The following is a 15,962-nucleotide window of genomic DNA, read 5'->3' as shown; positions in this document are numbered from 1 at the left end:
ATGGGAAAATTTGAACTGACAACACACACGATAACGAAGTCATAAAATTTGGTGGTTATAGCTCGAATTGTTTAAAAGCTTGACCAAGTTCCAGCCAAAGTCAAGACAGTCTAAACGGCGGTAGCGCAGTACAGCTGTTACCACCTTCATCTGTGACTGCCTGACTAAACTAATGCATGATTTTAAGCAATTATCGAAATAAATTCAAATATTAATATACATATATATATATATATATATATATATATATATATATATATATATATATATATATATATATATGTAGTTAAGTGTAAGATGAGGCGTCATGAAGCAAACTTCTAACTGTTCCGGCTTTTAATGTGACGTTTCGGCCTTCGGCCTTCTTCAGATTGGAACAATATTTACAAGTTAAAAAACAAAACGTTCAAAATCCTCCTATATGATGAACAGTGGTAGCAAGACTTCAATTCCTCGTTTTATTGCGACAACGCTGTTTCGTATGGTCAAAGAATGACCACACTCATCAGGCAATATCAACGAATGACCGTTGAATTTCACGAACTGGCAATTAAAAGCTAACTTTAGGCTGCTATGAGATATAAAAACAGTTGCTATGATATGGAAAAACAGATGCTATATGGCATTGAAAAACTGGCAATAAAAAGCAGTTGCTATGGGATTTAAAATCTGAAATTACGTGTTACTTAAAGATTGCGTTACTTGGTCACAAATTTCTTGAGTAGGTATCTGTTTCTGTGGGGGCACGCACTTGCTAGTTCGTTTCGCTTGTTTAAAGTACACAGACTCTTCTTACAGATAAAATCTTAAAAGTTGTTGTCACTGACTTAAAAATCTTAAAATAGACGTTTCGACTAAAATACTATAACTTTCTTCAGTGATGAAATGAATGTTAATGGCGTCTAAATGTAAATGAGATGTTTATAAGAATGTGAGGAGCTCGCTAGGGATTATTTTAGCATTTTGTAAATGTCTGGAATATGCGCGTGGTCATTAATTGAGTTCGGTTCGCGAATGGAATGCCACGCTTCCAAGAACAATCTACGCGACCACAAGGGACAGCGGGCTATGACCTTGACATTATTAAAATCAAATGCGTGGTTGTTTTTCATACAGTGTTGCGCCAAAAGAGAGTTCTTGTCACATGTGAGGACGGCTCTTTTATGTTCTTTTATTCTGGATCTCAGTGCTCTGGATGTTTGACCGATGTAAAGTTTTTCACAGCTTTTACAATTGATTTTATATATGACACCAGTTGACAGGTCTTGATCAAATTTGTCCTTCGGTTTCTTCAGGATCGAACCAACCGTTTTGACGGGTTTATGAGCAACATTTACGTCGAATTGTCCCAAAGTTCTTGCAATTTTTTCAGAGATTCCTTGAAAATATGGCAAAGTAACAAAGCCTCTGTGGCTTTGAAGCTGATTATTTTGGTTATTTCTGATTATTTTGATTATTTCTGATTATTTTTATTATCTCTTTTGGCGCAACACTGTATGAAAAACAACCAAGAATTTGATTTTAATAATGTCAAGGTCATAGACCGCTGTCCCTTGTGGTCGTGTAGATTGTTCTTGGCATTCCATTCGCGAACCGAACTCAATTTATGACCACGCGCATATTCCAGACATTTACAAAATGCTAAATTAATCCCTAGCGAGTTCCTCACATTCTTATAAACATCTCATTTACATTTAGACGCCATTAACATTCATTTCATCACTAAAGGTTATAGTATTTTAGCCGAAACGTCTATTTTAAGATTTTTAAGTCAGTGACAACAACTTTTAAGATTTTATTACTATGCCTGACTACAACTACAGTATCTTCTTACAGATGATCACAAATTTCTCAAAAAGACATAAATTACATTTGTTACTAATGTTGCTATAAGGTCTGCACTGCTTGATGATTCTCCACTTGATGATGAAAGGTTTGTTGTTGTCTTTGAGTGTCCAAATGTGTTTAGATAGCTCAGTTTCGTTTCTCTTGTTTTGGTGTCGAAAGGATGCTGTGTGATTCCTGTAGCGCTCTTTAAAATTTGTGGCGAGGCCCACGTATGATTCTGATGATGCTTGTGTTGTGGTTGTGGCTTGGCAAACTACATTTTTGTGAGGCATTTTCCGTCCAGTGGGCATTGGTCTTTTTTTCTGCAGTTGCATTCTTTGACGTTTGTTTGTTTTCTACCTAAATTTTCAAACGAAATTGAAATACAATGCCACGTGGAAGCGGAACAATTTACAAACCATAACAACGCTGACACTTGATATTTTTATTGAAAACAGCTCACGTTTGGTCGATGGATTTCTTAATTCTTGTAAACGGCAGAAGAGTTTATTCGTTTATTATTGTATTTAACTGTTACCCGCTGACTGGAGAGTGCCTGTGTGGTAAAGTCGTCACAGAAAAAAAAGAAGTACGACGTCTTCTAATTTTTCTACCCGTCAGAAATAATCACATTCGTCGAAATTAAATAACACTTTCAAACTGTGGTGTTGAGCAATTTTAAGACGTTCCAGGTATTGAGGCATGTCTAACATTTACCCTTACTAAACACGTCCTTGACTTAATACGTGAGCTAACATTATTATTGTGGAAATGTGAAAAACATTTGCATACAAATCTGTCAGACGGTTATTAATGAGCGGAAGATAATTGTTAGAATCATGTGATCGACAGAATTAAGAACTAAATGCACGCTAAAGGGAAGAAGGCTGCCCATCCAGTTCCTAGGATGGATTTCAAAGCATTTTTTCCATTCTTCTTCCTTGTACCTCTCGCTCAGGCAGGTTAGTTGTTTTATGCAGTTTCACGACGAATGCGCTACATCATTGTAAGGCGTTTTGATATTGTCAAATTTACATCGATTATGTACTTGTGTGAACGACGGTATTTCTGACGGATTATATATTGCCTCGTAACTTTTGATGAAAGCTTTATTGGAGTCGGTGAGCTTCCGGGTCCGCCAGTATAGTGTATAAAAAGGAACAGAAGTCCCCGAAGAGGACATGTGGTTACTGGACAGTATAACTAACTACAGTGGTACAAAAGCAGTTACGGAGTTTTGGTTTTATTGCAAAGTATTGTTTTAAAATTTGACTGGTCGAAATATATGTTTTCTACATCAGTATACGCAACATTAGGGACCTTGATATACGAGGACGGGAAGGCCACGACGGGACTGGCACTGGACGCGGGAACCTGTCTCGTCGTATTGCCAAAGACAAAATGCTTGGGAAGTGTATTTTCAACATTTTCATATAGGACGGCGAAGTCAATAGCTTCATAAAAGCTTCACAAAACCAATGAAACTCTTTAGCTTCTTTGCAAGGAGCCTGGATTCTGTAGCCTGTTTCTATATTTAATTGGTTATCTCCTGGGTATTTCTATGCAAGACATGCGTCGACTACGATATACATGTACAAAGTGACAAACTGGCCTAAGCGCAAAGTGATTCAGAAATGAAATTCATGCTAATGAATGTTGATTCACGAACGATATCTAAACTCAAAGTAAATCGGACAAAAATCCTCGAGAGAGTGTCATTCAATAACGTTATGTGGAGAGCCACTGGGTGTCTAGCACGAATCAGCCACGCTGCAAATGTTAAGTCCTGCCTCAAGCTGCGGCCTTCCGCTGATTAGGATTACGGCTCCATCTTCAACTCTAATCGTTCCATCATCTAATACATTGTTTATTTATTTATTAGTTTTTACTTTTATATTCCAATGTCGCATGTAGCTTCATTCAAACATTCCGATGGTACATTCAAGAAAGCCTCTTCGATAATTGAAAGCCTTAGTTGGAGAAAATCTCTTCCAAATGGAACAGGCAAACGGGCGGCTCTGGTACCAAACGCTATGTTTAATATGTCTGACATTTGAAATCGCCTCTACTAGATGTTCTGAAACAGATATCACTCGTGGTTTTTCGTGAAATGATGTCATCTACAATCTGCTACTCATGGCAATACCAACAACTACTTGTACCTGGAACACTCCATTTCGTAGAGGAACTTTATAACTATTCTGCTTAGCCATTTTAATTTATTTCAGGCCACGAGAGTCGGAAGTAGGTTGAATTCCAATTAAATTTATATGCTCTGTCACTGACTATGTTCAGAAGGGTTTGTTAGAGCTTTTCGTTTTTCGCGTCCTTTCACAAAAACCAACACTTCTAAATTCCAATTTGCTCTCTAAATATTCCATGGTTGCTCATTCTTATTCATTTGCAATTCAACTTCATTTTACTGGATGTTTGATTAACTGCAATAATTGCAGTTGTGCCAGAAGAGACAATAATTAGTGTGTAATAACAGTCGTTGAACGAAGACAGTGCCTGCTGACATGCCAGTACACTGCTTTGCCACCGGTGTTCGAAGTGCAGTGGGAAAAAGATGGAACTGTGATAGCAAGAAATTATAGTGCGGAAAATAGTGAATCACGAGAGACCATTCCTCAATACAAAGATTACCAATTCAAATAAAATTGTGAGGGTTTTTGTTTCTTCTAGGACTCTTAGTTCATGGTTTCTCAAAGCAAAACACGCCCTGAATAACAACTGATTTTGTATCTGATGAAGTACAAACGTCATTAATAACGAGACCGTGATATCATCAGTAAAAGTGAAAAAAAAAAACTGGTTTTATTTGTTTGCCGAGACTAATTGCCAGTAGAAATTTCAGAACATTTTTCTTGTCACTTGTACCTTGTACCACTTGTACCTATTTTTACCTTTTGGGTAATTGCTAATGAGCTTGAATTGTACATTTGAATGGTTGTTGAGAAGTGTATATCTAATTAACTCTACAGTGGGACCAAACCCACCATTGAATGTGTCAGTTGACTCAAAGAGCTCACGAGTGGTGAATATTTCCTGGATTGCTGATTTTGATGGGAACAGTGTAATTCAGAACTACACAGTGAAGATAAGTAGAGATAATGAACAGTTTGTAGATGCTCTCTGTCAAGGGTCCCTATCAGATAGTTCCTGTGTGGTGGTCAGTACAAGTGCTTCTCTTGGAAACCTCTCACCTTGGACATTATATTACTTTAAAGTGTTTGCAAGAAACATGATTGGCATTAGTGATGAGAGCTCTGTGGTGAATGCTACCACAGATGAAGAAGGTGCTGTATGCAAACAATGTAGTTGTTTCAATGTTTACGTAACATTTGTATCATCCTTAAATTACTCAGGTGCTGATATTTTAATGATGAGGTGAATCAGTTCAAACTTTTGTTACTGATTACTAAAGGCATGGTGTAATTCCTTTTTACAGTTCCAAGTACTGCTCCAATCTTTGATGTGACTGTTGTCAATTCCACTGCCGTTAATGTCTCTTGGCAGGTATTGTAATGATACACGTATTGGACTAAGCATGAGGTCTAAGTAAGGTGACTGGGTCTCAAGTTAGCCTTTTTGCATGTTACCCTACTGAAATACAGTTGAGGTTCATAATCACACAAAAAAGGATGAAGTCAACATCCAGCCATCTTGAACAAAAAAAAAAAGACTAAAATGGTCAATTAATGATGGCATTACAGAAGAACACCATTAATATAGGATATGCAGTGGAATCCCGAGTTTTGGAACCTTTAAGGGAAACGAAAATTGGTTCGAAAAATCGGAGAGTTCAAGAAATCGGGGGTAAAATTACAGCTTTTGGCTGAAGAGGGGAAACGACTTTCGGTTCGAGTCATCGGGAGGTTCGAAAAACTAAAGGTCCGAGAAATCGGGATTCCTCTTTGTAGGATATGATTTATCTTGTGTGCCTGTGTAGCTTCCCATAATTAAGTTAACTTTGCAGTGTTTAATTCCGACTTGATCAATGCCATTTGATGGGTAGCTATGGAGAAAACTGTTCGTGTGGAATCTCACTGAAGACAGTAGATCCTCAATTAGGACAAAAATAAATCAGGTTGACCCAAATATTTAGTTGTTTGAAAGAATAAAGGCTTCTTTCAAGTTGAGGAGCATAGAGAATGTCGGCAATATTTTGTTACGTGAGTAATGAATTAGCGCTCTACAGCCCAGGCCAATACACTAAATGTTCCCTCGTGGACAGCGAATCACATTACATGTACATCAGTGTTTCACATGGCATCTTGCAATCTCAGTCTTATTACTGAACAGTTCAAACAAAAATCCCAGACATTGAAAGTACTTTCCGAACTCCTGATGTGATTGACAATGATTGCTTGAAACAATTGACCTGAATTGATATGAACCCTGCACAGAACCCAAAGAAACCTCAGCATGAGATCCATCATGCAATATTTAAGTCTGCTATTGGTGTATGTGTTTATTACAAAAAAATCACTGTTCGTGTTGCCATGTTTTTTCTCAATGCTTTTCATTTCTTTTTATTATTACCGTATTTAACAAATAAAGAAACCTCCACTGTGCTCTGTTCTAGCTTGTAAAGCCATCAGGAAGCAGTAGAGCGCGAAAGAAGTGCAGGGAAAACACGAGAAATAATCAAGTGCTTCCCCTTCTTCTATCGTGTTTCACCGCTTCTTCCGTGCTTTACAACAGAACAGGGCAAAGTCAAGGCTTCTTTATTTGTTTTATGATAAAGAATCCATTAATTTTCCCATACATTCAGCTAATCTTTTCAACCAAACTTTATTTTCCAAACGAAGAAAAGTGGCCTGCATCTGTTCTCTGAAGAAGCACGCTCAAATAAGCCAATCACAATCCTTATTAGAATTTCTCAAATAATTTCATTGTCTAATGAAAATGCGAAATGCTGAGCTGTATTTGAAAGGAGCCACAGTTATTTACGGCTTCAGCAAGATTGCCCGAACTAACGTCAAAGTTGAAAAGACGAAACCGCTCATATCGTTGAAAGCTTTTTTATTGTTGATTACATTCATCAAGGTGATTCCTCAGAATTGAATTGGGCATCCCTACTTCGCACGATTTTGGCGTCACGAGCACGTGTACATTAGCGCGTGCACATACAGTACACAACCTCGAGAGATTTCCTTAAGCTAAGCCCGACAGCGAAATAAATCCTCGTTTCTTCTTATATTCTTTATTACGTAATTGCGACGTGTAATTTATCATCTCCAAGAGAAACGTTTTTCAAAAAAATCGTTCGGAAGGAAAATATATACAGCTAAAAGCGTGCACAAAACCGTTACATGAGGATGCAAATTATGACCTTGAAAACAACGTCTTCAGAACGTTTAGAGTCGATTTCGTTTAAAACAGTGTGAATGTTCCAGAAATTGTATATTACATTGTTCCATATGGTCGAGACTTTCTACTTATTAAGTTTTTCATGAAATATTTTCCGCTACCGAAAATGGAACGTAAACCGATGAAATAACGCTCATGATTAGGCATAAATGGGGTAAGATTGGCCCATCATATCGCTTTTGCGAGCATGGTGACCTATCTTTTTTATTGTATTTTTTTGAAACAGTGCTTGGTAGGGAACCTTCAGAGAAAGTTTTTTGAAACAAAAACAAACGTTCGCCAGTTTTTATTTCTGAGGAATCACCTTTATGTTACAACCATGACAGACTGCACACTGACGGGAAGGTATTTTACATGAAATCGGAAAGGTTTAGAATTATAGTACCTGCCTGTTCAAAACTGATGAATTCTTGAAGAGTGGGATTAACCTGGTTTGCTAATGCCTACTGTTCAAAACACATTTTGTTGCGCTGGCGCGTTGAAGGCATCTGCACAAGTTCATGCGATCTGGAATTACCGGGATAAACAACGGTCCTAGATTAGTCATCCTGAAAGACATAGGCAGGCGAGCTCCATAAACTTAAACGAAACCAATATTCGCTAATGCAGCGACACAATGTGCAGTAGTTTTCTAAAGTAATTATTTTAATGGATCGTTTATGATAAACTAATGTGTTCCACTATCTATTCACGGAAAACGTGTGCACCAAAGTTAAGGATTTACAGTGTAGTTTCGTTTTTCAGGTTGCCTTCGTGAAAGTTTAACTTAAATTGTCCGCCAAATATTAAAAAATATATATACCTAACACCAAACTGATTTCTTTGTTGTAATATTAAAAAGAAACACTTTGAAAGGCGAAATTAATTCGTGAGCGGTCAGTCCATCTTAGTGGTCCGTATTGCAAAATTCGGACCATTCAGGAAACCATTCAGCATTTTCCGTTTCAATGCCATGTTTTAACAACTCATGTTACTAGTCTTGGTTGTTGGTAACTTTGAGTGGTATATTGTTATCAATGGTCATTATTTAGGTGCTGACGAGAGAGCAAGCCAGAGGAGAAATCTTGGGTTATTACGTTTTGTACAACATAAAATGTAATCCAACATTGGCAAATAGAAAGGTTGATGGAAAAGAAACCACTTCGTACGTGATATCATCCTTAAAGGAGTTCACCTCGTATGAGTTTGCTATGCAAGCTTTCAACAGCAAAGGGGTCAGTCAAAAGAGCTCAGTCTTGGAGAAAAGGACAGACGAAGATAGTAAGTTTATCTGATTTTGATATTTTGTTATATCACACATACAGTAATATTGAAAGTGAAATTTGCTAAGGCAAGCCAATTTTCCCTCAATTCCATGCGCTGTTCGTAATTGATTGGCATGCTGACTCAGTCAATCAGAATCTCGTAGTTATATCATGGATAGCGGCAACAGCAACTCATGTACTGTGCTCCAGTTCTTGTTTTCAACCTTAAATTACAATCAAGGTTTAAATCTCAAGCGTTGATTGGTATATATTTCAAAGACTAGGTGAATCAATTTGATTGGTTTGCATAATTAAAACGTTTCAGCTTTTTTGCTTTATAAGCAAGAACACAAAACTTCCAGGACCAGGATATAAACCCCATATAAAGTTTTTGCGATATGCCTTAACTCATTGCCTTAACCGGCCGTGACGAACGTTCGGCCTTTGTTCCGTTACTGACGTCACCGCGTTTGACCAAAATTGGCATCACTTATACAGTACTCAAATTCTGCAGGAGGAAAAGATCTTTCCAATGATAACAGATCAGAGGTTTCGAGACCATTGATCCAGAAATATGCACGAAAATGCTCAGAAGTTTGAGCAAAAAACTCGGAACATAATTTCCCTCAACTACACTTGGCTACCCCATGGTAAGAATTTTCCGTCTCGATAGTAATTTCTCGGGAATTCTTGAACTGGAAGCAAGCCCAGTAGAAGGCTAACCACTACAACAAAAAGATAAGAAAAGGAGAAAAAAGGAAAGGCGAAAAGAAATAAAAAAGCCCGAAAATCCTAAAGTCGCAGGTTTCTGCACATGCCCGAGGAAAAATGTCATAGAGCCTGATGCTATTGGAAAGAAAGGCATACTGTCATGTTGCAAATGTCTTTTTGAGTAGATTGCAGCTAATTTGGCTCATGTCCAGACTAAAAATGTCCGAAATGCCCCAAAAATGCATTTTTGGCAAAAAGTTCCGCGTTTCAATGGGTAAAAGTTCTTTAAGTAGTCAAGCTTTCGGATTCAGCACACTTTTGGAATGGGTACAACTTTCTAGGGTCGTTACGTTGACCTTACCATGATAAAGATTTATACATACTCTTTTGAATCATTAATCTTTATTTTAACTAGAAATTGTGTCAACTGTAAACTGAAGATACAGAGAACCGCTACATAAAATTGATTATTTTGTGTCATTGCAGACTTTAGATCTTCCCGTAGTTTCAGGACTTTTTCTCAGTGTTTAAGCTTTAAGCATAATATAGAAAGAAGAGGTTTATTCTTAGTTTTAAGGAGGTGCTGACAGTTCTGAAACTAAAAGGACAAAGCTGATTGAAAACATCAGACAGCGAAGCCTAATATGATTATTTATTAGGTGTTTTCACTGGTTTTGGGGGATTGCTGCTTCCAGAACTTTCCTGGGTAATTAAAGTAATTTTAATGGATCTTTCACTCCTCACGGGAAGATATGAACTCAATTAACTGACCTCGCTCCCGATGTGTGGTTTCCCGATGTGTGAGCTATATAGCTCAGTTGGTAGAGCATCGCACCGGTATCGCGGAGGTCACGGGTTCGAATCCCGTTGAAGCCCTGATTTTTTCAGGCTTCTTCTTTCCAATTGCTTAAATTGGAAAATTAACTGCGATGATCATTCTTCACTTTCTTTTAATGGATCTTTTCAGCGATCCGGCGGTCATTTTGAATTCTGTTCATCCCAATACCCTATTGGGATGCTTTGGGGGCGAATACATATTAATTTGCCCCCTTAGAATCCTACAATAGCTATTTGAAACCGTAGAATTTAAAATGGCTGCGGTATCGCCAAAAAGGTCCTTTGTTCAGTTCTTTCTTTGCTTGCTTGTTTCCTTGATTCATTCTTTAGCCATTTGCACCACACTATTGCGTAATTATTTCAGACTTCCCTAATAGCGTCGTAATAACGTTCTTGTTGTTTCTCTCTTTTTTTTCTCTTCTTTTCCTTTCTTTTTATGTGAGCATTTGTGCTCTCTTGCTGATCTGCAATTCATTTTCATTTAACACTGATGTCCACTGGCTGCCTGGCTCCGCTAGCCCCTATGATTACTCCAGGCAGCCAGTACTCTAATTTTCATTATCGATATTTTTGTACAATTAGTATTATAGTGTGAGAGAGTACAAATAAAGATTGTTAGAAAACAGTCCTAAGAAAATACGCGCGCTAATTGGTTGAAAATTGCGTTTCTATTTAACAATTAAATTATGAGCTCGAGATTTCTATGAGGAGATAGTTGATGAGGCCGAAATCCGAATCAACTGTCACGTCATAGAAATCGAGAGCGAATAATCTAATTGTTTCAGTAGAATTCTAACTGAAATTTGCTTCAAATAACGATTCCAAGTATTTCTGGTCTTAATATTAAACTTCTCGCTTCACAGAATTCGCGCCGACTGAGCAGTCAATTTGACATTTTCAGTTGTGTGCCTGCGCTTATCAGTTTCTTTCAAAATATTCGATTTTTTTTTTTTTTTTTTTTTTTTTCGGTCTTCTCAGGAATTTAATTATCCTTTTGTTTTTAAATGTTCTTTCAAAACTTCGGAGAAACGAGTAAACGTTGAAATTTTAACGACCACACCAAACCACTGAACACTAATTAGATTATGAGCTCGAGATTTCTATCGCGTGATAGTTGACGTGGGGGCAGCCCGAGTCAACTATCACGCTTAGAAATCGAGAGCGAATAATCTAAATGTTTTAGTATAAATCTGCTAGTCGTTCAAAACTTTCATCTAAATCCTCTTCACAGACACTTCGAAAACACAAAGAAGCGGCCCCCAGCGCACGCTGCTACGTTACTCACTATCTATCACAGAATAGAACGCGAGTAGCGTAGCCAATCAGAGGACGGCATCCGTGATAGAACGCTGGTAGATTTATACTAATGGCTGATAGTGTGCAATGGCTCAGCCAATCAGATCTGTTATCAGAGCACAATACAAATGCAACATCAAGATACCTTTCTGCAATCAACCGATGCATTTTACGTATTTTCACTACTTACAAAGTTGGCTTTTGTTTCGGGAAAAGAAATCGGCTAGCAAGTAACCAAGCGCCGTGATAAAAAGGAGAAAGGATTTTTCATTCTGCTTCTTGTTATTCCAGCTAATACGGTCACGCGAAATAAACAGGAAATAATTCGATTCGAAAATGAAAGTCAATAGACTTTCTATGGTGTTGCCTGGTGTAGATTATATTCATATCTTAAGTTAAAATCATCGATAAAGTTATCAACTCATGCCCTTAACTAAGGTGAAGATCATGCAGAAAAGTTGGCCATACGGTTATACTCCTGTACAAATCACTGTCGCCATTGAAAACAAACAATATACAAGTCGATAACAGATAAAGGTAATAACCTGCGTGAAAGCTTAGTGGCCTTCAGGACGGACACACAGTCTTGAACAGAAGAAAACTATCTTACAGGAAAATTCGTTTTTTTTTTATCATTATCAAGATTTTTAAAGAAAAACAACATCTTAAATGGAATGGTATACCATAAAATACGTACATAGACAGTCCCTTTGCCTTAAATACCATCGGTACCGGGAGGCGTTCTTGCCTAATGATTTAACATAGTAGTAGTTTATCTCAATATAGCAACTGGTATTAAACCTACCTGCACTCAGTTTACAAAAGCTCAAATTGTTGTATGTTGCAGTACCTTCGAGTGCTCCTGTACTTATCTCTGTAAAGGTACTGAACAGTACTAGTGTCGAGGTGGAATGGCAGCCAGTTCCTGAAGAGTTTACACATGGTATCATTACAAAGTACGTCATATTCTACACAGCCGAGAGAGGGACGGGCGAAAAGGAAGTACCTGCATCGCTTCTGAAAGCGGTCGTAAATGGGCTTAGTCAGTCTACAACATATTTATTTCGAGTTAGGGCTGAAACTGTGAAGGGTGCAGGTCCAAAAAGTGATCCCAAAAGTGCGACTACTGAAGGTAAAGATATATATGCTTTTCATAAACACGGCAAATAGCAATTACCAGAAATTCAGCTGTATAGTAAAGCAGTAAAAGCAAATGAACAATATTATTTTGAAATTGAGCGAAACATCTAAATGGCAGTAATTAACTGAAGGTGGACTGTTCAAACGAAATGATAGAAGAAACACCCGTGGGAGTATTATCCACGGTAGAGTTGGGTACTATGTCTAAAAATTACTTTAGAGGAGTATGGCCCATATGGAGGATTAAATCTCTCATCCTTCGTCAATGTACGTTGGATGTTGGCTTAGAAAAACGATCGACTTCCAAACGTAAGTTCCGGCCGAAATTATACCTTGCCAGATAGTATGTTAACGTTTTAATCATTTAATATACCTATACCTATATCAATATGTTGTTTTTCAGACCCACCGACCGCTCCGACGCTTCCCGATAGCGACATTGGAACAACAGAAGTGTCTGTCCCCTTTAAAACTAAGAAAGAGTTGAGTAATGGCAAACCTGTCAGGTCAGTGGCGGTCACGGAACTCGTTATTGAGTTTCTAGCACCTAAATCCAAAATCAACGGTGTGGCTGATTGTACTGTAGCTATAGTAACCTGCTAAGTCAAGTAAATGACCAAATCGTTTTCAGCATCAATTTTGTAGAAACCTGATAATAGTGGTGGTAATTTGCACGATATTACATATGGTCCTACAAAACAAAGGAAGTACTCCCAAAAATAGACAGAATTCATAGCTTTCTATCTTCTTTAGTACCTTTTGAGTCTTAAACCTCAAAAAAATAAATAAATAAATAAATAAATACATAAAAATAAAATTAAAACAATTTCAATATATACGTTTTAAAAGGAAGCCATATATGCCAGGGAATATATTAATAATTTAGCTGAGATTCGTAGTAATGACCTTTTTATCTTCATAGCTTACTGGATACATTTATGCTAAGTAGTTCTGTAGTAGCCTTTTAGTAATGTAATGTATTGTACTTCGATGTAAGTAAATGTTGTTATTTATTAACAAAACAAACAAACAAACAAAAACAGCGGTAGTGACAATCCGTCAAAGTATGACTGCTACAAAATGCGGTATACTATTGCCAGCCACCTTATGTGAAAACAACTTACTACACTCTTTTACAGCTTTTATCAAATGATCGTCACACCCTTAACTGACGGACAGAACCTAGGAAAACCATCGGACACACAATACGTTAAAGTCATGCGAAATTACGATAACCAAGTGAAAGGAGAACCTTATATTACGGCTGAGTTCGCCAACGATCAGTCAAGGGCATCATTTGCTGTTGGTGACCGGAAGTATTATTCCCGAGATGGTGTTACTGAAGCTAAGAGAAAGCGCAGAGAAACAACATGTGAGTCAGTTCACACCTAATGGCGTTCTAGAAATAAGGACGGTCTACATCCATTTATAAGAACGTATATATTGACTTGGAAGCATGCTAGCTAAAATTTGAAATATTGACCCCCAAAGTTTAAGTCAAAAACCAAAAAAACTGAAAATTGAAACAAGTTTTTATAGACCTATGTATTGACTTGAGAGCATGCTGGTTAAAATTTGAAATTTTGACCACCAACGGGTAGGTCAAAAACCAAAAAAAAAAAAAAAACAATTGAAACAAGTTTTTATTGGGAAAAAATGAAAAGAAAGCCTAGAACCACAGGTTTTCATAAATGATCTGCTTTGGGTTTAAATTGATCAGAGTTATCAGAGATCGTAATTGGCATAATATACGTTTATTGCAAAGTAGCAAAGTACCACACCCTTATCAAAATAATCTTTCAGACGAGCAACGAGCACGTGTCCCCTTAGAGAACATAAATAGAGATTTTGTTAATAGACTCCAAATATATAAAAATTTCTTCCCAAATCTTCAAAGTTTATGCATCCTTTGGAATAACATTTTTGAAACATTTTGAAAACCATAGTGAACTTTGAGAATGTCTGACGCCACTGTGGCCTAAGTTTGGACAATCCCCGCTTAATATATAAAATAATTTATAATAGATAAGTTTAATAATTTGGACTTAAACAGTAAAGACTGAAACCGTTTGTTTGCTGGCTTGCTTGTTTTGTTGTTTTTGTTGTTGTTGTTGTTGTTGTTGTTGTTTGTCTTGTGTTGTTGCGACTTCAATGCCATCATTTCTGTTTCTTCCACCAGCACCTGAAGGGTCCCTTTAATATATAATAGTCAAGATACATTTTTTTCCTAGACTTGGGAGGGCTTCATTTCTCTCCTAATACTTCATTTTGTCAGTACTCATACGAGCACGCACAGAACTGAATTAATCCCGAGGTGCCTCTCCGCCTTTTCTTTCAGCTTTCATAAAGTATCAAAACGGAAAGCTTGAAAAAGGCACACGATACGCGGTCTTTCAACGGTCTTTTGACGAAGATGGTGATTATGAAAATGAGGGATTCATTACGTTTACCACCAAAGATGATGGGATCCCGACAACAACTTTGATATTGTCAATAGTAGTTGGTTTACTTGTTCTTGTGATCTTGGCCGGTGGGATTGTAATGTGGCGTCGGTTGCATCCTAATGGTGAGTTTTAACTTTTGTATCTGTATACGGTTCAACCCCTATTAAAACGGCCACCTTCGGGAAACTCTCATCGGTACTTTGATTACTGGCCGCGTATTATATAGGGATTGACGTTTAATAGCTGGCCGCTTGATAGGGGGTCGACTACAGATAGTTGTGATATGGTATTTGGTAGATTAGCTTTCTTGTTTCACCTAACAATATCGTAAGGGAAGGAAGGCAGGCAAACAGGCAGAGAGGGAAAGAGGGAAGGCAGGTAGGCATGCAGGGAGAGAGGGAAGGAGGGAAGGATAGCAGTTCAGCAAGAGCGCCAGAGGGAAGGAAGGGAGGAGAGAAGACAGGCAGGCAGGCAGGCAGGCAGGCAGGCAGGCAGGCAGGCAGGCAGGCAGGCAGGCAGGAAGGAAGGAAGGAAGGACGTATAAAAACAATTACTACCCATGATAATTCAAAACGAAATAAAATGCAGCATAGAAAAACACGCTGCTCTTTTCTTTTTCTGGTTCTTTTATATTCTAGCAGAGAAAAAGTCAGTTTCAAGGAATCCTCAACAAGGTTCCACGCAAGAAATCTTAGAGCTGTCTCCCTATGGTGAACCATCCACAGAACCAACTTACTACAACACTACTCTTAACGAGCTAGAAACTGAAAGGCAGTCCACTTATGAAGCTGTTGATGACGTAAGTTCTGGCCAGGTCACTCATCATGATAACGTTGGTCCACAACAGGAGGACACTTAACAGGAAATTGATCATGGAGTCCATTACCACCCATTAAATGTAAATTTTCAGGCTACTTACGAAGGGTATGTGAAGCCAACATCGTCAAACTCATGAGAGTTATTACGATGAGTACGAAGATATATCAATTGACTCCTGCTTCGTGTGCTGAGAACAAACGACGTAAAAAAGAAGGGAAATAAAAGGAAACCACGGGCACCAGAACTCGACCACTCACAAAATAATGTT

At 37.8% G+C, this 15,962-nt stretch overlaps 2 protein-coding genes across 3 annotated transcripts in view; both read left to right on the top strand.

Annotated features, from left to right (window-relative positions):
* Positions 1–13,141, top strand: part of LOC145467350 (neogenin-like) — a 28,739-nt gene extending 15,598 nt beyond the window's left edge. For both annotated transcript variants that reach the window (XM_081450902.1, XM_081450901.1), the window contains 4 exons: positions 4,812–5,126; positions 5,279–5,346; positions 8,235–8,463; positions 12,139–13,141. In XM_081450902.1, the coding sequence (XP_081307028.1) occupies positions 4,812–5,126; positions 5,279–5,346; positions 8,235–8,463; positions 12,139–12,461 (935 nt within the window). In that variant the 3' untranslated portion in view covers positions 12,462–13,141. The remainder of the gene's footprint in view (positions 1–4,811; positions 5,127–5,278; positions 5,347–8,234; positions 8,464–12,138) is intronic.
* Positions 12,581–15,734, top strand: LOC145468675 (uncharacterized). The gene is made up of 5 exons (XM_081452385.1): positions 12,581–12,740; positions 12,835–12,937; positions 13,571–13,803; positions 14,770–14,997; positions 15,514–15,734. The coding sequence occupies exons 1-5, from the start codon at positions 12,581–12,583 to the stop codon at positions 15,732–15,734; spliced, it is 945 nt and encodes a 314-aa protein (XP_081308511.1).
* The last annotated feature ends 228 nt before the right edge of the window (positions 15,735–15,962 follow it).

The sequence above is a fragment of the Orbicella franksi genome, chromosome 14 (assembly GCF_964199315.1).
Source record: "Orbicella franksi chromosome 14, jaOrbFran1.1, whole genome shotgun sequence".
Classification (NCBI taxonomy): domain Eukaryota; kingdom Metazoa; phylum Cnidaria; class Anthozoa; order Scleractinia; family Merulinidae; genus Orbicella; species Orbicella franksi.
This window is presented reverse-complemented; position numbering and strand designations above follow the sequence as displayed.

Coding starts and splice junctions, on each gene's coding strand:
- LOC145468675 (XM_081452385.1), top strand. CDS start 12,581: ATGATAGAAGAAACACCCGTGGGAGTATTATCCACGGTAGAGTTGGGT. Junction 12,741..12,834: donor AAAACGATCGACTTCCAAAC/GTAAGTTCCGGC, acceptor GTTGTTTTTCAG/ACCCACCGACCGCTCCGACG. Junction 14,998..15,513: donor GCGTCGGTTGCATCCTAATG/GTGAGTTTTAAC, acceptor TTTATATTCTAG/CAGAGAAAAAGTCAGTTTCA.